Source organism: Ooceraea biroi, chromosome 6 (genome assembly GCF_003672135.1).
Source record: "Ooceraea biroi isolate clonal line C1 chromosome 6, Obir_v5.4, whole genome shotgun sequence".
Lineage (NCBI taxonomy): Eukaryota > Metazoa > Arthropoda > Insecta > Hymenoptera > Formicidae > Ooceraea > Ooceraea biroi.
The window spans coordinates 8,330,549-8,349,715 of NC_039511.1; the positions used below are offsets into that span (position 1 = coordinate 8,330,549).

At 32.9% G+C, this 19,167-nt stretch overlaps 1 protein-coding gene across 2 annotated transcripts; it reads left to right on the forward strand.

The window, feature by feature from the left end:
• The first annotated feature begins 3,173 nt into the window (after window positions 1-3,173).
• On the forward strand, window positions 3,174-7,908 carry LOC105286552 (protein ANTAGONIST OF LIKE HETEROCHROMATIN PROTEIN 1-like). Of its 2 annotated transcripts, none has more exons than XM_026970449.1 (7): window positions 3,174-3,536; window positions 3,900-3,993; window positions 4,591-4,750; window positions 5,327-6,425; window positions 6,535-6,675; window positions 6,751-7,018; window positions 7,338-7,908. In XM_026970449.1, exons 4-7 carry the CDS (start codon window positions 6,226-6,228, stop codon window positions 7,809-7,811), a joined length of 1,083 nt encoding a protein of 360 aa, XP_026826250.1. In that variant the 5' UTR covers window positions 3,174-3,536; window positions 3,900-3,993; window positions 4,591-4,750; window positions 5,327-6,225; the 3' UTR covers window positions 7,812-7,908. The 2 variants fall into 2 exon arrangements, with proteins under 2 accessions (XP_026826250.1, XP_026826249.1); XM_026970448.1 differs by having other exon boundaries at window positions 3,186-3,469.
• The last annotated feature ends 11,259 nt before the right edge of the window (window positions 7,909-19,167 follow it).

Sequence of the window (19,167 nt, forward strand, 5' to 3'; positions counted from 1 at the left end):
CCCCTGCGTAGCCCGTAAATTCGCTCGCACTCGTAGGTGCGAACGGTCAAAAACGCAAAACAATAGATAAATACTTTAACACTATAACACTGTAAAGATTAATCCGAAAATACTAGAATATATATCACAGCAAGGCGCAAAGTTACATTGGATAGATGATCACAGAGCTAAATACGGATGCCCAGTCCTTTCTTCTACGCTAAACATTCGAACGTCGAAGCATCGGCCTGTTGATTGTCGAGCGCAGTGGAACGCACATGTCTGTACACGTTCGTGTATTATGCAGTCGGGTTTTCTTTTGTGTGTGCCTAGGCTATCTTGCGAGTATCGGCGCTTTGGTTAATTGAATTATTAACCTCCCAGTAAGCAAACTGTCAGCAGTATGTCGACAGATTGGCAGCAGATTCAATCAGAATAATGCAACAGATCCGGTACCATCTGTGTCCGCATTAAGATTGTGTTCTGCCAGCAGATCCTGCTAACATGATCTGACAGCAGATTGGCGACAGAAACCGAGTAGAGCCTGCCAACATAACCTGGCGGCAGATTGGCGGCAGAAATAGAGCAGGATTTGCGCAGTGTAGTTGGCAGCAGATTGGGAGCAGAAACCGAGCAGGTTCTGCGAAAAAGTGCCGTAGTAGTACAAATTATTGGAGCAATATTGGTTAACAATATAAATCTAATTTTTTATGTGGGGTATGAATTAATTTCTTATATTGGTCCACTATTGTAAAGTAATCTCTTTTTTTAATCAATACTTAATTTGATTAAATGGGCAAATTTAATGCCTTCAGATTGCTTGCGGCGTGTGTGGACGTTGTCCATGAGAACCTCTGTGCCGCAAGTGCAAAAATTCTTAGAAAAATTAATATTATTATGTCAAGACGCGTATATTAACTTATATAACTGTCAGGCTAAATCTTAACGTCGAGTAAGAACTCAACATGTTCACCACCTAGCGGTGCGGAGCGAAAACGCATATTCCTAGCCGTGTAAATTTAAATAGTGTCAAAAGCTGCAGATCCTGTTCGGTTTCTGCCGCCAACCTGGCGCCAGGTTATGTCGGCAGGCTCTGTTCGGTTTCTGTCGCCAATCTGCTGCCAACTACACTGCACAGATCCTGCTCTATTTCTGCCGCCAGGTTATGTCGGCAGGCTCTGTTCAGTTTCTGCCGCCAATCTGTTGTCAGATCATGTTATAAACAGGATCTGCTGGCAGAACACAAGCTTAATGCGGACACAGATGGTACCGGATCTGTTGCATTATTTTGCTTCATATCTGCTGCCAGTCTGTCGGCATACTGCTGACAGTGTGCTTACTGGGTGGATTTTGTACCCAATCTGTGGCCTCTCTGCTCACATATTTTGTCGAAAAGATTTTGCCAATGTCTGTTCTTCGCAGGTTTGGCTGACTGGGTCTATATTATATCCACGAAACATCTATGGATACGTCTAATGGAGGTTGTATGGACGTTTCAAATGCGGAACTATGGATGTCTAGTAGATATTTACTGGATGTTATGTAGACGTCTAATGGAGGTTTCGAATCTCCATGATGGACGTCTAGTAGACGTCCATTGGAGGTTTTTGTTCCGTGTTGGATAAGACTTATATATAATTATATTGGGTTGGCAAATAAGTTGGTTCGGTTTTTTAAGGTGGAATAAAATACAATTTTTTTGATACACGAAATAAATTTTAATTAATTATATATTGACCATTTTTACTGATGACTTCTTGCCATCTTTCCACCAACTTCATTATGCCGTGTTCGTAAAACATCTGAGGCTTATCGGCGAAAAACTAATCCAGGTGTCTTTTGACGTTCTCTTCATCCTTGAAGATTTTTCCGTTCAAAGAGTTCTGCAACGACCGGAATAAATAATAATCGGAAGGGGCCAGGTCCGGTGAATACGCAGGATGAGGCAAAACATCCCAGCCAAGACTGAGTAATTTGTTCCGAGTTGTCAATGATGTGTGAGGTCTGGCATTATTGTGGTGGAAGACAACACCTTTTCGATTTATCAATTCTAGACGTTTTTTGCGGAGTGCTTGGCCCAATTTTGTTAACTGCGAGCAGTATGTGGTTGAATCAATCGTTTTGCTTGACGGTAACAGCTCGTAGTAAATGACACCTTTGAAATCCCACCATACGGATAGCATGATCTTCTTCGGATGCAATCCTGCCTTCGAGGTTGTTTGTGGTGGCTCGCTGCTGTGTCCCCATGATCTTTTCCGCGTTACATTCTCATAGACGACCCATTTTTCATCTCCTATCACTAACCGCTTCAAAAATGGATCGTTTTCTTGACGTTTCCGCAGCAAATCGCAGATGGATATGCGAGTGGCCAAGTTGGCCTCGGTTAATTCATGCGGCACCCACACATTGAGCCGAGAAACGTATTCCAGTTGGCGCAAATTGTTTTCTACGCTTGTATGAGATATATTAAGTGCTGTAGCAATCTCTCGCACCGATTGGGATGGATTTTTATCGATGATAGCTTTGACATTACTTGAATTAATCTCGATCGGGCGACCGGAGCGAGGCGCATCATTGACGTCAAAATCTCCAGAACGGAATTTGGCGAACCACTTTTGACATACGCGTTCTGTTAAGGCATCATCTCCATAAACACGGCATATCTTTTTATGAGCCTTTGCAGCTCGTTTGCTCTTCTTGAAATAATAGAGCAAAATATGACGATAATGCACGTTATTTACTTTCATTTTTACAGCTACGCAGCACACACAATATTGATGTTAGTCAAACCAAAATTTACAGAAAGGTTATGTGAAACATGTACTTTCAAATGCACTCTGAAGTTGCGCGATAGTGTCGAGAAAAACAAGAGTGAATTGGAAAGAAGTTGCACCGAAGCAAAAACCGAACGAACTTATTTGCCAACCTAATATATTAGACAAATACAGATCCATATATAATTATATATAAAACATTGTAACGTTATATATATAAGTATGCAAAGTGCGTATCTTATATGTAGCAGTTATTGCATTTATATATAAATATATATAACGTTCTATACTTTGTCATTTCTAATTATATATTTTCTGCACAGATTATGTCCCTAACAGCACATGATATCATACGAATATTCTATACTCATACTATATGTACTGTGATCATACGGGATATACAGAATATACTGAGAATATTTGTATAACATCTTTGTGGTACGTTATTTATCGTATATCCTCAGGATATGCTCAGTATATATTGAATCGATGAATATATATTGAAACCAAGTTTCAAAGACTGAAATGTACTGCAGAACATATTCGGAATATAGAAATTGAACTCTAGTGGCCACGTCTTAGAACATATACTAGTATATGTTCTAAGGGCCACGTACGCCATACTGGATACGTAATTTTCGGTGTTATGTGATGACAGGCCTCTTGCTTCTTGACGACGTATGGGTCCTCGCTTGCGGACATGAATTTAATCCGAGGTAATCTTTAATGCTTTTTGTATATTAATTATAAAAATCAAGAAATACATTTCCTGAAGATATTTGTGTATGTATATCTCATCATATTTCTTGTACATATTTCATAACTAACAAGAAAATTGTGTTTATAAAGTTGAGGTTATGTTGTCCCGATAGGGTCAATCAGTGAACGTGATTATGCTCTGTACACGGAAGCACTTCTATATCACCAATGTCGCCTAGTTTCCTAGAGCAGAAAGAGACCAGTTTATATTATATCAAAATAAATGTGATGCAATTGCCGGTAGGGTCAAAATAACCTCAACTTTATAAACACTATTTTCTTGTTAGTTCTTCTTTCTTGTTTCGTCTACCGACTATTGCATGTTCTTGTATTGTACATGTAACTTTAATAAGTGGGCATAATTGAATATTGTTTTTCTTCTTATAGATTTATAAAGAGATATTTTGCGACGCATTCACAAATCAAGAGAATTTTAGTCTACGTAAGGATTGGTTAAGCGAAGCACTGTTTCTCAATTCAGGTAATTATTTCTTTCACGTAGAAATAGAAATTAGTTATTGCATTTCTATAATATTATAAAAATTATAAAATACATTTTGTAAAGATTTCTTGCATATATTTTTCATAATATTTTGTGTACACATTTCGTAGTTAATAAGAAAACAGTTTGCAAATAATTGGAGATTACCTTTTTTCAATAAGTTAAAAATGATTAGTTAATGCCAGAACAGTAACAATAATAAAAAGTACTCTTTTGAAACAACTCAACTGGCAAGATTTAATATGAGTCAATGACAAGACGTTTCAACTATGTTTATGGTCCTTATCAAGTGTCAAAAATTTGTCAAAATTAAGTATGAAGTTAATTTCTAAAATAAGACGAAAAAATGTCAACAGAACAAATCGAACATTAAAAAACATGATAAGTGATCATTCTGTGGTTAGCAAATATATATATATTTTACAAAATACTTATGCATATAAAATTGTTATACTAATATTCAAAGTAATTGTATTTTACAACATTTGAGAGGACAACATTTTTCGACGTTATACTATCCCATATATATATATATAATGCAAAATGTTTATAACAACTTTTTATACTAATTTTCAGATCAAACAACTGCGTCGTGTTACATGCAAAGATTTAAAGTCTTCATGTATACAATTAATGAGGAACATATTTTCAAACGCTGTGGCAGTTCAGTACAGCTGGTATGGAGCAAAGAAAAAAGGAAATTTTTCACAACTACAAATTTGTAAAGTAATTATGCGTAAGTAGAAGAAATTCAAATGTAATATTGGTTTCTTTTATTTCTAATTCTTTTATTTAATTAAGGAACAAGAAAGTATAGTAATCTATGTGTGTTTGAGATTTTTTAATATTCCTTTTTATATACAGTGAAACTCACACAAATATACAAATGTTTCTTAATCTCTCTAAATTAAAAACTTTATATTAAAATGTATTAATACATTAGTAATAAATAAATTTGATTATTATGAAATAAATTTATTAACTTAAAATCAAATTAAACATTTGCCTTAAAAGTTGTTAATAAGTCTAGTAATAAACTGTTATTATTATAATTACTAATAAATTATTAATAAATTTTAAGACAAACTTTCTAATCTCATTTAGAAGCATTAGAAAATGCTTATATATTTGCTTTTTACTGTATATATTATGCAGTAAAAATCAAATATGCAAACATTTTTTATTTATAGTGTGTGATAAAAAGAAATGTTTAACAATCTCAACTGCATACATACACATTAGTGTACCTCATTAATAAATAAATTTATTTATGGAAAAGTAAATAATTTCTAAAAATCTATTATTTTTTTAGGTGTAATCAGAAAACTACATCCAAATACGACCGATAAAAACATATCGGCTCCAATAAAAATATGGCTGGCGCATGCAAAAGAACGTATGGGGAGAGAAAAGGAGCAAAATAGCACAGCAGAGCTGGAATGAATGTTGTGTGAAAATATATATTTTGTTTTTTTGTTCTTGTTATTACGTTATGTTATTGTTATTATGTTGCTTTTCAAACGGTTTATGTAAAGAACTATATAGACTGGTCTACAGTTACTGTAGACCTATTACAACATGTTAGAGTATTATTACGTGCATGTACGTATAACATATATATTTAATGTTCATCTAAGAAATTTATATTTTTTTATATATTTTATGCCTTTTTTCATGTAAAACACATACTTGTATGCATTTTAATATATTTTATGTTGTGTCAGGCATCTTTTTGTAATAACAAAACTATAATTCTAGAAGTTTATAAGAAAGTAATAATAAAAATATTTATTGTAAACATAAATAAAAATAGAGTACAAATTCATTTAATCTCAATATAACCTAATCTAATACGTATGCATGATATATCGGTGACATACTGGAAATATACTATTAACGTTCTACAGATATTCTTAGTATATATCGGGTGCGGTCCAGCGGACCTTACCGACACTTCCCGTCGCTTTCATTCCTAACGCTTCCACAAGATCGGTCCATGAGCACTATCAAGGTTGCCAATGCTATTTCAATGGACCGGTTTGAAGCATTGGTAGGATAAATGTTTATGGTCGTCAGTAGCAGACTAACCAACTAGCAGACTTACATTATATTTGCTTTTGTGAATTAATTTGGTGGATCTGTACGATTGTGCAACTATATAATCTGAAAAATAATATAATCTAAAAAAGTGGCATTGTGATTATTAAAAAAATGGAAAATAAAATTGCAATATTTTATGCTATAAACTTTTTCAAACCGCCTGCTGATTTGTACAGTGATATTGACGACGATATTGACATTATAATAAACACCATACTTTCAAAATCTTCAGTTCGTGTACCTAAACTTGAAGGATACGTGGAAAATATAATACCATTGTTCAGCAGTGAACAATTTAAATCGCATTTTCGGTATGTGTTGTATTTTGTAACTAAATTATATATTTTGTCATATGATTATATTGTAAATTGAAATTCTGGAAACTTGTTTATATAATTCCATTTCAATATTATTATTTAGTGTAACCCCTTCAACGTTTGAATTTATTTTAAATGAGATTGGAGAGAAACTTCATCGTGTTACTGGTGGAAGAGAAGTTATATCTGCAGAAAAGCAACTTTTAATAACTTTATGGCGTTATGCAACACCAGACTCGTATAGGTAAGTATATAATTATTCTAATCATACTTGTATTTCAAAACAGTTATATAAAACAATATCCTTTTTCTTTTCCAGATCAATAATTCAAAAATTTAATGTTGGGAAAGGTACAGCAATAAGAATTGTTCGCCGTGTCACTAAAGCACTATGCGACATATCAGAAAGATGTATAGTATGGCTAAAAAGAAATATAATACAAGACATTGTACTTGGTTTCTCTCGCACAAAAAGCTTCCCTGGCGTTATCAGAGCCACAGACGGAACGCACATTGTTATTCCTGCACCCAAAGAAAATTCAGAGGCCTATATTAATCGAAAAGGTCGTCACTCTATTCAACTCCAAGTAATGTTCTAATAATTTCATATATCTTAATTAATATCTCTTTTTCATTAAAAATTCTTTAATACTTGCTATTTGTTAGAGTGGTAAACTTAATGTAAATTGAGCGCCCCCGTTGTGTTTGTTGATTGGGCCGTGAGCCCGCCATCTTTTGTAACAATCCCGCTAAAAGTGTTCACAATAAAATTTACTTTCGTTCGTTTGCTACGTTAGCTTCGAGTGTTCGCATTATTAATCCTGCGCTAAAATACTGCTATAACACTATTTAATAATAAGTTAGTAATTAATTATCGTTAATGTAATTTGTTATATTTTTTCACAGGCTGTTTGTGATCACAGAATGCGATTTACACATATTTTTGTTGGTAATGTGGGTTCAGTTCACGACTCGAGAGTTTTCCGGTTATCATCATTGCAACAATACATCAATGATCCATCTAGATTTCCAGATAATACGCATATTATCGGAGATGCTGCTTATAAATTACATAAACATCTTTTGGTTCCTTATTCTGACAACGGCCATTTGACAGAACGGCAGAAAAATTATAATTCGTGTCATTCTTCCACGAGAATGGTTATTGAAAGAGCATTTGCTTATTTGAAAGGACGATGGAGAAGTCTTCTACATGTTCTGTCAGTAACTGATACAAAATTTGCTCCTTCTCAAATATTTGCATGCTGTGTGCTGCATAATATTTGTTTGCTACAACATGATGAAATGAATGAGTTAATAAATGCTGCTCAACATGAAAATGAACCAGAAATAGGAGAAAAAGATTTATTGAATGCATAAATAGAACTGTTGCAATAAACAAAAGAAATACTATATGTGAAAGTCTGTAATGTAAGAAACGTCTTAAAAATAATATAAACAACTATTACTTGATAAATATTACTTGATAAACTGATATAAACAAATTAATCATAAGTTACTGTTATATTTATGGCATGTTATTTACATATATATACAGGGTGTCCCGGGTTTTAACCGACAAACTGCGGGAGCATATTCTACTAGTGGAAGTAAGAAAAAATTCTTATATCGAGTTTGCTTAGAAATGCTTTATTACAAAGTTATAAACCAATATTGAAAAGAAATATGAGATAAGTAACAACGGAACATAGTGTAGAATTTGGAAGGTCAAAGATGTTTATGTTATGTGCCCATTTGCAATTACGTAATTTGGGTTCATTTCGACCTATGAATAAATATGATGATGTTCGTTCAGCTCTAAGACACCGACGACGCTCGGAAAGAATCTTAAATCTTTTTGATAATACTCCTACACAAAGTGTTCGACGTGCTTCAGCTCAACTGCAGATATCACGAAACACTATTTGGAGAACATTGCGTGCTGATGACAGATTCGCATATCATTACACACCTGTACAAGAATTACTTCCAATCGATTATCAGAAACGAGTCGAATTTTGTAACTGGTATGTGAATGCAGTAGAAAAGGACAATCTTTTCTCATCAATGATATTATGGACAGATGAAGCGACCTTTACAAGACGAGGCATATTCAATTCTCATAATAGCCATGTATGGGCTCATAATAATCCACATACTACTAGACAAAGAAACTTTCAACACGAATTTCGATGTAATGTTTGGATGGGTATGCTTCATGGACTGGCTTATTGGTCCGTTCTTTTTACCTGACCGATTGAACGGAGAATCTTTTCGAAGATTCCTATCAAATGATTTACCAATTTTGATGGAAAATGTGCCACTGCAGTTTCGCCAAAACAGCTGGATACAGTTAGACGGTTGTCCATCGCACTATGCTAGACAAGTTAGAAACTGGTTAGATGAACATTACGCTCATAGGTGGATTGGTCGAGGAGGACCGGTTTTCTGGCCTCCAAGATCGCCCGATTTAACGCCTCTTGATTTTTATTTATGGGGAACTTTAAAAAATAAAGTTTACAGTACAGAAGTAATCTCGCTTGAAGATTTAAAGCAACGAATTACTAATTCAGTTACTGAGATGCAACAAAATTTTCAGGAATGTCGTACTGTAACAAATTCTGTACTACGTCGATGTCTAGCTTGTATCGATGTGCAAGGACAACATTTTGAAATGCGTCACTAAATCATTGCGTAGATAATTTTTATTTTTGTGAAAAAATCCGTTGTTACTTATCTCATATTTCTTTTCAATATTGGTTTATAACTTTGTAATAAAGCATTTCTAAGCAAACTCGATATAAGAATTTTTTCTTATTTCCACTAGTAGAATATGCTCCCGCAGTTTGTCGGTTAAAACCCGGGACACCCTGTATATATACAGGGTGGCCCATTTTAATTTATACAGTCGATTTTTTAAAAAACTAAAAGAGATACGAAAAAATGTTTCAGACAGACACGTCACGATTTCGAGGGGGACATAAGATGATACCATTGGTTTGACCTTGAATAGTCGTTTGAAGGTCACGCGAAGATCACCTTCAATTTCTTAAATTAAAACCCCAACTTTTTATTGCAGATTCTTATTCTCCATCGAAAAGTAAGTAACTTTTGTCTGAAACATTTTTCCGAAAAATGTCATCTTATGTCCTTAAAATGTCCTCAAAACTCATCTTGAAGATCATTTTAAGGACATAAGATGACATTTTTCGGAAAAATGTTTCAGACAAAAGTTGCATGTTTTCTCGCGTAGAATCCGAATCCGTAATAAAAAATGCCATGTCTCATTAAAAAAAAATTTCAGACCGGAAGTTAGAATTCTGAAATTTTTTTTTAATGAGACATGGCATTTTTTATTACGGATTCGGATTCTACGCGAGAAAACATGCAACTTTTGTCTGAAACATTTTTCCGAAAAATGTCATCTTATGTCCTTAAAATGATCTTCAAGATGAGTTTTGAGGACATTTTAAGGACATAAGATGACATTTTTCGGAAAAATGTTTCAGACAAAAGTTACTTACTTTTCGATGGAGAATAAGAATCTGCAATAAAAAGTTGGGGTTTTAATTTAAGAAATTGAAGGTGATCTTCGCATGACCTTCAAACGACTATTCAAGGTCAAACCAATGGTATCATCTTATGTCCCCCTCGAAATCGTGACATGTCTGTCTGAAACATTTTTTCGTATCTCTTTTAGTTTTTAAAAAATCGACTGTATAAATTAAAATGGGCCACCCTGTATATATATATAATATATTCATAACAAATGTGTGCTACTCAAATATTTTAAAATAAAACATTCTTTATTTTTATTGTACATGCTCTTTTACATTGCATTACTGTTCTTGTTAGTATATAATATAAAATATAGTATAAAATACAAAAAAATATTTTACTATTTCTAGATATAAACAATCAGTCTTTCTGTCGATATTAAAGAACATAATAAATTCAATCTTTTCGAAAGTACTATAACTTTAAACTAACAAATACTTTACACAGTAATATAAATTCACTCACAGCACAGGTATTTTTATCATATAATACTTTGTACTTATACTTTATAAAATCTTTTACATCATAAAATAACAAAAATCTTCTATTCATAGCATAACAGTTATAATAATATTTTTCATTCAACCAGTAAATTAATATAAATAAGTTTAATAATAAAAAATAATTAAAGAACTGTACTATTTTTTAAGAAACTGTTGTAAAAGTTCGAGCATTTTATCTTGCCTTGCCATTGCTTCCTCGTGCAGCCTCCTTCGTTCACTTATATTTTTTTCTAATATTTCTTCCATAACATTTTTTTTATTCCCTATAAATTCACAATGTATAAACATGCTATAGTTGTGTTATATATACTATATACTGATATATACTGAATTATATTAATATTATTAAAGTGAGACGAGTTTTAGCCCATTTCTAGAAAACTTTGAATTAAGTTTAGGTGATGGAAACTTAATTTATGATATATCTTATTATCTACGATATAAACTCAATATTTTGTTAAATTAATTATACATTCATTTTACTATTAAAATATATTTACGTTTAGCAGGTAATTTATGTGCATTAGGCAGTGATTGTCCAACTGTCACATCTTCTTCAAACAGTTCAATAGGATTGCCACTATCCAATGTAAGATTTGGGTTTACCCATGGCTTTTTGTTAAATATGTCGTCCATAATCTACAATATCAAGAAAATAATATTAGTATGCAAGGAAAGTACCAATTATGATATATATAGTGTGATTCAGACCACCCGTACAGCCCTTTTATTTCGGAAATAGAACATTTTAGAGAAAAATGTTTCAGACAAAAGTTGTATGGCTTCGAGGGGAACATAAGATGGTATCATTGGTTTGACCTTGAATAGTTCGTTTGAAGGTCACGCGAAGATCACTTCAATTTCTTAAATTAAAACCCCAACTTTTTATTGCAGATTCTTATTCTCCATCGAAAAGTAAGTAACTTTGTCTGAAACATTTTCCGAAAAATGTCATCTTATGTCCTTAAAATGTCCTCAAAACTCATCTGAAGATCATTTTAAGGACATAAGATGTCATTTTTCGGAAAAATGTTTCAGACAAAAGTTGCATGTTTTCTCGCGTAGAATCCGAATCCGTAATAAAAAATGCCATGTCTCATTAAAAAAAATTTCAGAATTCTAACTTCCGGTCTGAAATTTTTTTTTAATGAGACATGGCATTTTTTATTACGGATTCGATTCTACGCGAGAAAACATGCAACTTTTGTCTGAAACATTTTTCCGAAAAATGTCATCTTATGTCCTTAAAATGATCTTCAAGATGAGTTTTTGAGGACATTTAAGGACATAAGATGACATTTTTCGGAAAAATGTTTCAGACAAAAGTTACTTACTTTTCGATGGAGAATAAGAATCTGCAATAAAAAGTTGGGGTTTTAATTAAGAAATTGAAGGTGATCTTCGCATGACCTTCAAACGACTATTCAAGGTCAAACCAATCGGTATATACTGAAAACAATGTTGGTTTGTAATGTTGCGCTTCCGTTGGCGTTCGGATTAGATTCAGAAGATCTTGAAGAACTTGATTGGGACAGAACAGCTATCTGATTTTGTTCAATTTCTCTAATATTATTTTGTTCTTCTTCAACGCTCGCGTTTTCATCATGATCTGATAGATCGTGCCTGTAATTTATCGCTGCTTAATATCGCTGTATTAAGTTAATTTTTATTAAAATACATTGAATATTCGTGTTTTTAATTTAAACAGTTACACATTATTTAATTAATATACACTCACTCCCAAAAAAGCGGTACACTAAAATTTAGGGAAAAATTTACCAACCTTCAAATGATCATAACTTGGTAAATAATGAAGATAAAAATATGTTCAAAAATGCAAAATGAAGCTTCAAATATTCACTTTAAGAATATTTGAATGGCAATTATGGTCGACCATTTGATTCAAAATGGCGGATGACAAAATGAGAGGATGCAAAAGTGATAACCGAAAGTCCGAGTTTGTGACGGTGCATGGCGTGAATTAGATATCGCAGCCTAATGGGACCAAATGCAAATGAAAATATAGTATTATCTTTAAAATGCTTTTTACCGAGCTCGATGCGATCATTTTTCGCTGAGTTGTGCAACTTTAAAAAAGAAAACACTCTGTTAAGTAAATTTGGAGTATCTCAACAAAAATGATCGCATCGAGCTTTGTAAAAAAGCGTTTTAAAGATAAAACTCTATACTTTTATATGCATTTAGTCCCATTGGGCTGCAATACCTACTTTACACCATGTACCATCGCAAACTCGAATCTTCATTTATCAATTTCGCATGCTCTCCCTTTCCGCCATTTTAAAAAACTCGTGCACAATTTCGATTTAAATTGCGAAAAGTAGGGTTTCAAAGCTTTAAAACCGTTTTTGAAATTTTGTGCTAGGATAGTTAGGTACCGAGATATTCAATTTCGAATTTGCAATATCGTCGATTCAGCAAGGCCTAAGAAATTAGAAAACCCTGCGGTTCGTTTAGTTCTTTTATAATTCCAACTGCTGCGTTCATTATTCTTTATACTCCAAATCCTTCTTATGTGGTGTGTGCGTGTGTGGGTGTAGGTGTATGTAGGTGTGTGCGCGCGTGCGTGCGCGCGCGCGCGTATGTGTGTGTGTATGTATATCACAAGGATGAGGACCCCGTGGTTCGTCAGTTCCACAGTAATTTAAGACTCCAAACCCTCCTTGTGGGGTGTGTGTGTGTGTGTATCACAAGGATGAGGACCCCGTGGTTCGTCAGTTCCACAGTAATTTAAGACTCCAAACCCTCCTTGTGGTGTGTGTGTGCGCGCGCACACACATGCGAAATTGATAAATGAAGATTCGAGTTTGCGATGGCACATGGTGTAAAGTAGGTATTGCAGCCCAATGGGACTAAATGCATATAAAAGTATAGAGTTTTATCTTTAAAACGCTTTTTTACAAAGCTCGATGCGATCATTTTTTGTTGAGATACTCCAAATTTACTTAACAGAGTGTTTTCTTTTTTAAAGTTGCACAACTCAGCGAAAAATGATCGCATCGAGCTCGGTAAAAAGCATTTTAAAGATAATACTATATTTTCATTTGCATTTGGTCCCATTAGGCTGCGATATCTAATTCACGCCATGCACCGTCACAAACTCGGACTTTCGGTTATCACTTTTGCATCCTCTCATTTTGTCATCCGCCATTTTGAATCAAATGGCCGACTATAATTGCCATTCAAATATTCTTAAAGTGGATACTTGAAGCTTCATTTTGCATTTTTGAACATATTTTTATCTTCATTATTTACCAAGTTATGATCATTTGAAGGTTGGTAAATTTTTCCCTAAATTTTAGTGTACCGCTTTTTTTGGGAGTGAGTGTAGATAAGTTAATTTTGAAAGTGTCCGAAAACTTTTAACCTGCAGTGTATATGTGTGTGTGTGTGTTTCTTCATCAAGTAGCAAATTTTCATTTTTCTTTTACGGTATAAAATGATAATAACTATTTAGGAAGGAACATACTGTTGTTCACTGGGCGTTGTGTTACTTTCCCTATGAACATCATGTACTGTCATCAGATGTCTTCCCAAAGATCCGGTAGTACCGCCAGTACAGGAGAATTCATTGTTGCTGTGTTATCGCATAGCTCGCAATATGCTTTATCTCCTTTACGGGTAGCGTATTGCCAAACTCAACTTTTGCGATATTTCATATTTATTGTGAATGTGACACAGGTTATTTACGTCTGACTGAAGACTCACCGGTGTGAACCTGGCAACCGATGTGTCACTTCACATACACGATTCACGTATACAAGGACACGTGTCCTCGTATATACACGGGTACACGTGTATAGATTAAAACACGGGTTAAAACAAAGAAAAGGTAAATACACGAATTATACGTGTAGTTCGGTACACGTGTATTAGGGAGCTCTAGTAGAAACACCATTTCACTATACGCTCTGCTTCTAATCTGTTTTCATATAATGACGACATTCTGAGAAATTTTGATATATTTCTAATATATTTTTCTTTATTATATTTTAGTTTTACATTATTTTGTAACATATCATTAGCATTACATAATTTCTTTTTATGTGTTTTATTATAAATTTTTTTGTATCCTAACAGATCTTTCCGATGCAATTTGTAATATTTTTTATTGAGAATAATCTTTTCATTTTTATAATGTGGTATTCCATGCACAAAATTATATAAGTGTATGTCAGTATATATTTTTTGTAATATACGTTGTAGACATGAAATATAAAATATAAAAATGATATATATGTTAGTACAAGATAAAGACTCGTCACACCACACGCAACCGATTCTCCGTTCTCGCACGGTCTTACTCTCACGGGGTCTCTCGCTACTCTTCTCTCATCGATTCTGCCGTTCGGCTCTGCAACTCTTTCTTTATCATCTTATAACATCCGCATCGCTTGATTAGATAAAACGCTTTTTGGAATTCACTCTCTCTCTCTCACTCCTTCACTCGTAGTCTCATCTTACAATTATTCACTGCGACGCTATGCGTTCGCGGCTCACGTCATGACGCATCGCTCTCTGGTGCTTCGCCGACTTACTTATACTCGATATATGCTCGATATATATATGGTAGCCCTACAATAATGTAAATTATTTTTATAATTTTTTTATGTTTTGTTAGCAAATTTTCTCTATGTGATTTATAATATTTTTTATTATAAATACCTTTACTTTCAAGTAAATCATTTTTACGAGTTTCATAATTTTCTTTCTGTTTTGCTAGCAAATTATCTCTATGTAATTTATAATATTTTTTATTAGCAATACTTTTCCTTTCAGGTAAATTAATATTTGTCTTATAAGGCAAAACATTTTCCGATTGGAATAAACCTCATATTTTCTTTGCTTCTTATTAGTATGTACATTAATAAATTTTTTTTTCTTTTTACACCATGTTTGATAGTGTTTGAATCCTCAGTTGTGATATGTTTAACACTATTTTGATTGAATATATTTTCAGAAATAGGTTTTCTGAATGAAGGTCTTGCAATTGTAGGAAAATTTCTATTTATTTAATTTAACATTTGTACTAAATGCTGACGCATTAAACTCTGATCATACATAATTGTATTTGGTTGAAAACCATATAAAAGTACATTACAAATGCAATTGCAAAAACACCACAATCGTTACTATTAGATTGGCTTTGAACTGTTGGAAATTGTATTGGTTGTTTATGAAAAGATAGAAAGGATATAATTTGCAAGATAAATTTTATGATGCACATGCAACCGTTTTAAATTTAATGAATCATAAATGTAAATCATTTTAGTGTCATAGTAGCTGCAAACCCAATGTCATCTAAATTAGTTGTCATGTCGCTGCAGCTATGCCAATATTGTATATGTTTCTTATCTTTAGGTATAGGCTTAATTCGATCAGGACATTGAATTTTCCATGTTTCCTTGTTCATATCTGATATAATTTTAATAATGATCCAAAATGATCAATATGAATATCCTCTAACCATTCACCTCTAAGAATTATTTGTATGTTGTCTGTATGCATACTTGGCAAATTATTTCAACAGAATTTATATCGGAAACTTCCTTGAAGATTGTTTAAATGGATATTTATTTCTGTTATATTACAACTAACATTCATTGATATATTCTTATTTTCTTTATTGTATTATTTGTATCGTGTTTCAATTTAAAATATTTATAGAATCTTGATTTTTTTTGTCGACGTTCTCGTCTTTTATTAGCTAATATTTTTCTTCTTTGAATTCCTCTAAAGAAAACAATTGTTTTGATCATCAGGTCTTATAATTCGAGGAAAATGTTCCAATTATTTAATTGAAACATCTGCGTCAAATGTTCACGCATTAAATTTTCATCATACATAACGGTATCTGGTCGAACATTAAATAACAATGATACTGCAAAGGCAATGCAAAAAATCCACAATTATGACTACTAGATTGTTCTTGAACTTTTGGAAATTGTACTGTTTTTTTCAAAAGGATAAAAAGGATATAATTTTCAAGATATATCTTATGGTGCTTATGCAACCGTTTAAATTTAATGAATCATAAATATAAATCCTTCTTGTATCATAATAATTACAAACCCATGCCCATTTAAATTAATGTATCGCTACAGCTATACAATATTTGAATATGTTTGTGATCTTTAAGAATTGGTTCATCGTTTCAGGACATTGCATTCTCCATGATTCACGTGGATGATACTCTGAACAATTCTTTAATAACAGTCCAAAATAATCAATATGAGTATCATTTAACTGTTCGTCTTTAAACGTAATCTGCATCATGTAAATATTCAACAATATATAATATATTAATAATTTTCTAGAAGGTAAATTAATACTAAATAATACAAAATATATTCTCTTAATAAGTATTCTACCTAAGTAAATGAAGAATCAATAGTAATGTAGTCAATAACAAGCCAAAAGTCAGCGCTAAAAGCAGCCGATATTTTACTTCAGCCTTATGGCAGCCGATTCACAGCGCCTGAGCAGCCGATATAATAATTTAAATATAATATTTTTCCATTGTCACCTGCAAATAAAAATATGTATTATTACTATTATGCAAAAATATATTTTAATGGTATGTGTATCTTTAACATATTACTTACCCAAATACTTCTCGCACAATTAGTTTATCGATTAAATTCGATATTGTCCTCGATTATAATCGATTTGTCCTCAATTATGACTGAAATAACAATAGCATAATTCAAAGTTAAATTACGAAATATATACTACATTTAAAAAACACGCGTTATTTATTTCCTGCTACCATATATTTTTCAAATAAATACAATTTTAATAAAATCAGATAAATTTTATCAATTAGTCATAATTATATACACGTTTACTTTATTACTTTATATTACCAAAAGCTATAGAGAAAATTATTTACATCACGTATTTTTAATCAACAATTATTCACAAAATTATTTCAAGTAAATAACATTATTATACCTATTGAGGATGAATTCCTAATCATCGAATATTTAATAATAAATTAGCATGATACTACAGCCGCCGTCCGATTAACGATTACAACACTATTAGCCAATGATGCAAGAAATGGCTGCGGTAGCATTGGTTAGGAATGGTTTCGCCCATAGATCATGCTACCGCATCACATTTCTTCACTGCTATCAGCGCCTCTATTCTACAGTATACGTAACATGAACGATAGATGGGGGCGCGCTGAGCGGATTGCGGTCTGGAAGCGCTACCGATAGGAATTACAAGAACGTTGCAATACTCGTGTTTTTCATAAACTTCATTTGTCTTTCAACGGTCGAGCAACGATTTTGTCTTTCGTGTATTTCATCCAAGAGTGTACTTTTGTCTTTCGTGTGTTTCATCCAAGAGTGTACTGCAAAACCGTATTCTCGTGTAAAATCGTTTTCATCCAAGAGTGTCTGCAAGACCGTATTCTCGTGTAAAAATCTATCATCAAGATGGATGGAAGAAAGGAAGAAGATATAAGTATTTCTCTATTATCAATTTACGTGTACGATTTGGAAACATACTATAATCTTTTGCTTAGATCTAAGAAACAATACTGCGTAAATAACACCGTATTCTCCTGTAAAATTCTACTATTTTGCCATTTACACGGTATCGTTTCTTCTTTCAACGACATGTAGTTTATATTTTTTTAGTTTCTAATTATTATTATATTATTCCCACACAGCAAAATATATCACAAAGATATCTAGGAAATATCTAAATGTTAGAATATCTGATTGTAAATTACTGTCAAGATATCATGAGAATATTTCAAAGACATCTCCAAGATTATAAAAATCATGATAATTTCATCTCAGATGTGATATCTATTCTGTATATATAGATGATATGTATGCCTCATTAAAAGCAGATATTATATGCAATTTATTTCTCAAAACGGAAAAATCACGACAAATAATATATTCCAGACATCCCAGGCAGCGCATATAGGTTTCAAAGCCGTTTCATAAACGTTTGACGTAACGTTTCATAACCATTTTATTTAAACGTCGAAAAGTAATAAAATTTCACCTTTTGAAAAAGTGAAGTTACGCACTCTTTATTTACTTCAAAAGAGTCCAAAAGAAGAGAAGAAGAAAAGAGTACTGGATCGGTTTTCCGGATATTTATAAGGTGATAACGCAAATGTTACTTGCGAGAACGTCACGCCTGGCCTGGCCATCTACGGTCGCTTGGTGAACCAGAGGCTGCCTGGGATATATGTTTTTAAACGTCGTAGAGATATCTCAGAGACGTCTTAAAATATTTATGCTTTTCGATCAGTATGAATAAAGATAGTCATGTGCAAATGTGCACAGATATCTTTTTCAAAGAAAAATGTATATAGATTATGAGATATCCTACAGATATTCTGTGAATATCTGAAAATAAAATATCTCAGATATGACTTAAAATTGTAGTCATATACATATGCGATTATGTCAGCTGATATATTTTGCTTGTGGGTATTATATATTATATTTTTAATCTAGATGCTGTGGACATAGATTTCGATGATTTCGAAAACGTAATATCCGCTCCCGTGGCTGCTCAGAATCCCGTGGCTACTTCGCCTGAAATCTCATCAGCTTCGACTTCTCTTAAAAATCCCGTGGCTACTTCGCGTAACATCGCAGCAGCTTCGACTTCCAAAATGCTGT

Coding starts and splice junctions, on each gene's coding strand:
- LOC105286552 (XM_026970449.1), top strand. CDS start 6,226: ATGGAAAATAAAATTGCAATATTTTATGCTATAAACTTTTTCAAACCG. Junction 6,426..6,534: donor CAATTTAAATCGCATTTTCG/GTATGTGTTGTA, acceptor ATTATTATTTAG/TGTAACCCCTTCAACGTTTG. Junction 7,019..7,337: donor GTCACTCTATTCAACTCCAA/GTAATGTTCTAA, acceptor ATTTTTTCACAG/GCTGTTTGTGATCACAGAAT.